Source organism: Poeciliopsis prolifica, unplaced genomic scaffold (genome assembly GCF_027474105.1).
Source record: "Poeciliopsis prolifica strain line A6 unplaced genomic scaffold, Auburn_PproV2 SCAFFOLD109, whole genome shotgun sequence".
Taxonomy (NCBI): Eukaryota; Metazoa; Chordata; class Actinopteri; order Cyprinodontiformes; family Poeciliidae; genus Poeciliopsis; species Poeciliopsis prolifica.
This window is the reverse complement of record NW_026562484.1, coordinates 175001-181332: the sequence shown is the minus strand read 5'-3', so window position 1 is coordinate 181332 and position 6332 is coordinate 175001. Positions and strand designations below refer to the sequence as shown.

The following is a 6332-nucleotide window of genomic DNA, read 5'->3' as shown; positions in this document are numbered from 1 at the left end:
AGAATCCCAGTAAACATCAAAACAATCAGCACCCGACCCGACCCGACCCGGTTCAGCACCGGCATCAGAACAACCTGAAGTTTAACGAGTCGGGTTCAGAACCCGACCCGGTTCAGCACCGGCATCAGAACAACCTGAAGTTTAACGAGTCGGGTTCAGAACCCGACCCGGTTCAGCACCGGCGTCAGAAGAACCTGAAGTTTAACGAGTTGGGTTCTGGAACCCGACCCGGTTCAGCACCAGCGACGGGATTCTACAGGAGGAGCCCAGTTCTGGAGGAATGCTGCGGTTCTGGTCGGGTCCGACGTCCAGAACCTCCTGATCCGAAACAGAATCCAACCGTCCATGAAAAAAACCAGAAAGGATTAAATCCAACGAACCGGGTCAGAACCGGTTCAAACTCGTTGAAAAGGAAACCCTGGCATTGCTGTCGCCATGGTAACAGCCCCTCCCACACATGTTGCTGCACCATCAGCTGGCTTAAAGAATCCATCGCCATGACGACATATTTTAACTATTTCATTTGTACAAAAACAAATCAGAATGAAGGTTCTGATAATTCACCTGCTGAGGGTTTGGTTCTGATCCGGTTCTGGTCCAAACCGGTTCAGAACCAAACAGAACTTAAGGGTCCGGTTCCTCATCCCGTCAAGGATCAGAATCCAGATGAACCCGGAAAACTAAAATTGAGCACCAGGTGACAGAACCGGGCCGGTTCCGATCCGTTCTCCAAACAGAATCTTGATAAAACACTAAATGCACAGAACCAGCAGGACTTCTGGTCAGCGGTTCCGGATCAGCACCAGGTCCGGTTGACCCGGCAGGAAGAAGTCATCGGTTCTGTAGAACCCGGACTGAAGCACCATCAGAAGGTCCAGGTAGGGCAGAGCAGAGGAGGTTCTGGTTCCGGGTCGCACCAGAACCAGAACCGGGTTTGCTGGTGTGAAACAATCTGAGCACATTCCCAGTGTTCAGTGTGCGGTTCTGATCCGAAAGTTTAACTGGGTCAGAACCGTTTGGTTTGGCAGTGTCGGGCCCGTCCGGGTCGTGAACAGAACCCTGGAGCTGCTGGTGGAGGAGTTTTGGTCCCGAGTGTGGACTTTTGGTTCCGGTCGGGTCCGAACCGCTTGTTGACGGGAAATAAAATCAACGTAGAGAAAAAGTTTCCTGAAGAGAAGTTTGTTTCGTTTGGGTCTAAGGCGTCCGGGTCAGAACCGCAGGTCCGTTCAGGCGATCTCCATCTCGCGCTCGATGCCGACGTACTTCAGGGCGTCGGCCTGGCTGTACCTGGAGGCGGAGACACATGATGACATCATCAAAACGAGACGGCAAAATAAAAGAAACTCAGAGGATTAAAACTAAAAACTTTTAATAAATAGAAATAAAACCACATGAGGTTTAAAATCAACCTGATATTGATGTGAATGTTCCTGTGAAAGGATTCAGTTAAAATCCAGAACATTCATTAAAAACATCCAAACATTTATTCATGAACGGCAGCAGTGAAGAATAAAAGTTTATGTCAGCCATGTTGGCTCCGTCTGATATTTTATAAAATCTGATTTTTTTCTGCTCACCATCTAAAATCATGGATTTTATGTCAAAATAAGAGATAAAGTCTCCAGTCTATTTGGATGGATTCGTGGGGCGTTTACTGAAATCACGTAAAAATCATTGTTCACCATTCAGAGTGAAGGTTTTCTAATCGGTCAGTAATCATCACCAATCAGTCGTGGGAATATTTAGTTTAACATAAAGTAAATATGAGTTTATTATTTATAAATGAAGTTATTTTTTCAGTTGCTGGTGATGCTGCTACCGCTGGACAGAGTTTAGGCTTTTAATTTGAAAGGTGCTACTGATCGTGTTGCTCTCTGCCTGCTGTGTAAATATGAGTTTATTTATGTTTCCCATTTAGTTGCTTGGTGTTGGAAGTGAGTTTTGCTGTGGGACAGAACGTTTCCTTCAGACGAGCTTTTTCTCGCTACGTGAAGATCCGATATCGTGTGTCGGCCGGTATAAATCCGTTTGGGCCGAAGTTCTGCTGACCGACCTGTAGTCGAAGAACAGCTCCTCTCCGGTCTGGATGGCTCTTTTGGCGAAGATCCCGATCCTGTGATCCCCGTTGACCATCATCACTGCAGAGAGTGGACCGAGTTACAGCAGAACCACCAACAGAACCCGTCCACTACGGTTCTGACCGGCCTACCTTTTGCATAGCAGTTTGGGTTTACAGAGTGATTGGCGAAGCGAATCTTGTTGCCTTTCCTCGTGGCGTCAACAACAAAGTCTGAGGAGGAAAGAAACCGGGTCAGAGTCAGAGACGACCCGGTCGGTGACGACCCGGTCGGTGACGACCCGGTCGGTGACGACCCGGTCGGTTCCGCTGGGTTCTTACCGTTGTTGAGGTTGAAGAGGAAGCTGCACATGTATTTATCGTAAACTTTCCCTCGGCGGTCGGCTTCGTCCTGAGAGATGATCTGCAGGAGACAGAAAGATGAAGAACCTGGACCACAGTCCAGACCACTGAACACGACCCGTCCGCTCCAGAACCTTCTGAGCCCACAACGACCTCTAATGACCTCCAACCTCAACATGAGGGTCAGAGGTCATCATGGCTGTTCACAGATACTCAGAGACAAAGTGAAAGTTTCTGGGTGTATCAGCATCGTTTCCCAACCAGAACCAGAACTCAGAGTCCAGGTTCTGGTTCTGTGCTGCTGCAGCCTCACCTCTCCACAGTACTCGGAGATGAACTCGTTCTTCTGGACCGGCTCCTTAATGAAGATTCCCCAGCCGGCCACGTCGGACGGCGCCAGCAGCAGGTGCTGCGACCAGAACCACCATTAGGGTCCGATTACATCCTCAGGAGGTTCTGTAGAACCGGGCCTCACCTTCTTGGCTCCGCGCTGGATGGAGCAGTTCTTGCAGGACACGTTCTTGCTGTCCCAGTGGTCGGCGGCGCCGCAGGTCAGGCACAGGTCCGGGTCGCACTCCCGCACCGCCAGGTAGCAGGGGCACTGCTTGGTGTTGCACTGGGCTTTGCACCGGCAACCCGGGAAGCGGTTCTGACCTGTGGAGACGGGACAGCGGCTCAGAACCCGACCCGGCAGAACCGGGCCCGGCAGAAACGGGGCGTGCGCTTACACTCGGAGCTGCACTGGCAGAACTTCTCGCAGAAGTTCTGCGCGGTGACGCAGGGGCAGGACGAGTCGCAGGGCTGCCGCGGATGGTCACACGGCTGGTAGTTGTACACGTGATTGGACGACCCGTCTGCGGCACAACACACACTCAGCGCTGCGGGTTCTGTCTGGGTTCTGCTGCGGCCTGGCGGAGCGGTTCTGACCTTTCTTCAGCTGGATCTTCCTGCAGTGCGTGGCCCACAGCCGGTGCTTCCTCTTCTTCTTCCTGGGGGGCGTGTCCTCGTCCTCGGCCGGCGCCCGGGCGATGATGGCCGACTCTTTGACCCGGAACTCGTAAACCTGGACAGGAAACACGTCAGGGTCCGTTTGCTGCTCTGGTTCTGATGGGCCGGAACGGGTCGTGAAATCGCCCACATAATTGGTCTCAATGTTTGTGCAGCAACAATTTTTCCACGTTACAGATATTAATGAAGTTTCCAGAGGTCAGAGGTCATCAACATCTGAGAAAGAAACTCAAAAACGTGTTGCGGCACAAACTGAGTTGATTGACACCAAACATGTTTCATCTTGATGTGAAGGTTCTGGTGGCCTCACCTGTCTGCAGGTCTTGGTTCCGATGAGGCGGGCGATGGCGCAGAAGTTGTCGTAGTACGTCCCGATCAGGACCGGAAGAGGGACGCCTCGGCGCCGGTCCAGTCCACAGCTTCCGGGTCGCAGGTCAGCTTCATCTTCACCGGCGTCTGGCAGCGAGAGTTCCCCTCTGCAGACAGAACCGGGTTTACCTTCTACTGACACCGACCAGCAACGCTCAGAGTAACGGAGTCACTCGAACGCATCGCTGGCAGAATCAACTGTTAATATTATTAATACCTGATTTATAAACTTAACCAGGATCTGATTTTATTTTCCTTTTGTTGCTGTTTTACCAAAAGATGATCATTTATAATGTCAGAACCAGATTCCAGCTGAAGAAATAAAACAACGTTCAAAAGAAAAAGGCAAGGAAATATTATAAAATAAATCCATAAATAAGTCCTGACATAATAAAGTAAATCTTCATTTCTTGTTGATCTGACTGAAGTCCAGGCGTCGCCTGACCTGAGCTGCTGGTCGTCTCGTCCTTCTTGTCCTCGTCGTCCTTCTCGTTTTCTCGCTCGTCGTCTTTGCTCCCCTCGGTCGCTGTCCGTGTCTTTGGTTTCCGAGGAAACAGTGGGCGTGCCGGGCCGGCTGCTGCTGTTGGGCAGTCGCCCGCGGCGCCGGCCGGCGCTGCGCTTGGACGGCGTCTTGGCGCGCTCGGCGCCGGCCGGATACTCCCTCGCCATCCCGTCCTGAGAGCAGAGCGCCGGCGTTTAATGGCCGCTCCTCAGACCTGAAGGGGCCGAGGGGGCGGAGCCTCACCTGCACCAGGTACATGTAGCATTCGGCGCCGCACGGCTTCGTGTTCACCAGGTTCTCCAGGTTCTTACGCTTGTAGGTGTTTGGCGTGGCGTGGAAAGCTGGGAGAGAGAGTCTGTTGTCATGGCGAATGCGTGTTCGTACGGGGGGCGGGGCTTAGGGAGTTTACTCACGGTGGAGGAAACAGTCGTATTTGAAGCAGCGGCGGCAGAACAGGGTGTGGAAGGAGTGCAGACTCTGCTCACGCTGGACGGAGCGAGCGTTTGGACCGTCGATGTTCGGCGTGCATTCAGGAGGGAGAGCGCCGGGAAGCTGCTGCTCCGTCAGCTCCTTATACCTGGAGAAACACAGCAACATTAGAGACAGGAACAATAGAGACAGGAACAATAGAGACAGGAACAATAGAGACAGGAACAATAGAGACAGGAACAATAGAGACAGGAACAATAGAGACAGGAACAATAGAGACAGGAACAATAGAGACAGAAACAATAGAGACGGAAACAATAGAGACGGAAAATAGAGACAGAAACAATAGAGACAGAAACAATAGAGACAGAAACAATAGAGACGGAAACAATAGAGACAGCAACAATAGAGACAGAAACAATAGAGACGGAAACAATAGAGACGGAAACAATAGAGACAGAAACAATAGAGACGGAAACAATAGAGACGGAAACAATAGAGACAGAAACAATAGAGACGGAAACAATAGAGACAGAAACAATAGAGACGGAAACAATAGAGACAGCAACAATAGAGACAGAAACAATAGAGACGGAAACAATAGAGAAAGAAACAATAGAGACAGAAACAATAGAGACAAAAACAATAGAGACGGAAACAATAGAGACAGAAACAATAGAGACAGAAACAATAGAGACAGAAACAATAGAGACAGAAACAATAGAGACAGAAACAATAGAGACAGAAACAATAGAGACAGAAACAATAGAGACAGAAACAATAGAGACAGAAACAATAGAGACAGAAACAATAGAGACAGGAACAATAGAGACAGAAACAATAGACAGAAACAATAGACACAGTAACAATAGAGACAGAAACAATAGAGACAGAAACAATAGAGACAGAAACAATAGAGACAGAAACAATAGAGACGGAAACAATAGAGACGGAAACAATAGAGACAGAAACAATACAGAAACAATAGAGACAGAAACAATAGACGGAAACAATAGAGACAGAAACAATAGAGACAGAAACAATAGAGACAGCAACAATAGAGACAGAAACAATAGACAGAAACAATAGAGACGGAAACAATAGAGACAGAAACAATAGAGACAGCAACAATAGAGACGGAAACAATAGAGACAGAAACAATAGAGACAGCAACAATAGAGACAGAAACAATAGAGACGGAAACAATAGAGACAGAAACAATAGAGACAGAAACAATAGAGACAGGAACAATAGAGACAGAAACAATAGAGACAGAAACAATAGAGACAGAAACAATAGAGACAGAAACAATAGAGACATAAACAATAGAGACAGGAACAATAGAGACGGCAACAATAGAGACAGAAACAATAGACAGAAACAATAGAGACGGAAACAATAGAGACAGAAACAATAGAGACGGAAACAATAGAGACAGAAACAATAGAGACAGAAACAATAGAGACAGCAACAATAGAGACAGAAACAATAGACGGAAACAATAGAGACAGAAACAATAGAGACAGAAACAATAGACAGAAACAATAGAGACGGAAACAATAGACAGAAACAATAGAGACGGAAACAATAGAGACAGAAACAATA

At 48.5% G+C, this 6332-nt stretch overlaps 1 protein-coding gene across 1 annotated transcript in view; it reads right to left on the bottom strand.

Moving 5' to 3' along the window:
* Nucleotides 1-273: 273 nt before the first annotated feature.
* Nucleotides 274-6332, bottom strand: part of LOC129354400 (histone-lysine N-methyltransferase EZH2-like) — a 12584-nt gene continuing 6525 nt past the window's right edge. The window contains 14 exon segments of the mRNA XM_055023874.1: nucleotides 274-1287; nucleotides 2054-2138; nucleotides 2210-2290; nucleotides 2399-2480; nucleotides 2733-2828; nucleotides 2895-3073; nucleotides 3148-3273; nucleotides 3347-3482; nucleotides 3738-3808; nucleotides 3811-3903; nucleotides 4242-4315; nucleotides 4317-4471; nucleotides 4542-4639; nucleotides 4712-4875. Of these exon segments, the coding sequence (XP_054879849.1) occupies nucleotides 1227-1287; nucleotides 2054-2138; nucleotides 2210-2290; nucleotides 2399-2480; nucleotides 2733-2828; nucleotides 2895-3073; nucleotides 3148-3273; nucleotides 3347-3482; nucleotides 3738-3808; nucleotides 3811-3903; nucleotides 4242-4315; nucleotides 4317-4471; nucleotides 4542-4639; nucleotides 4712-4875 (1501 nt within the window). The 3' untranslated portion in view covers nucleotides 274-1226.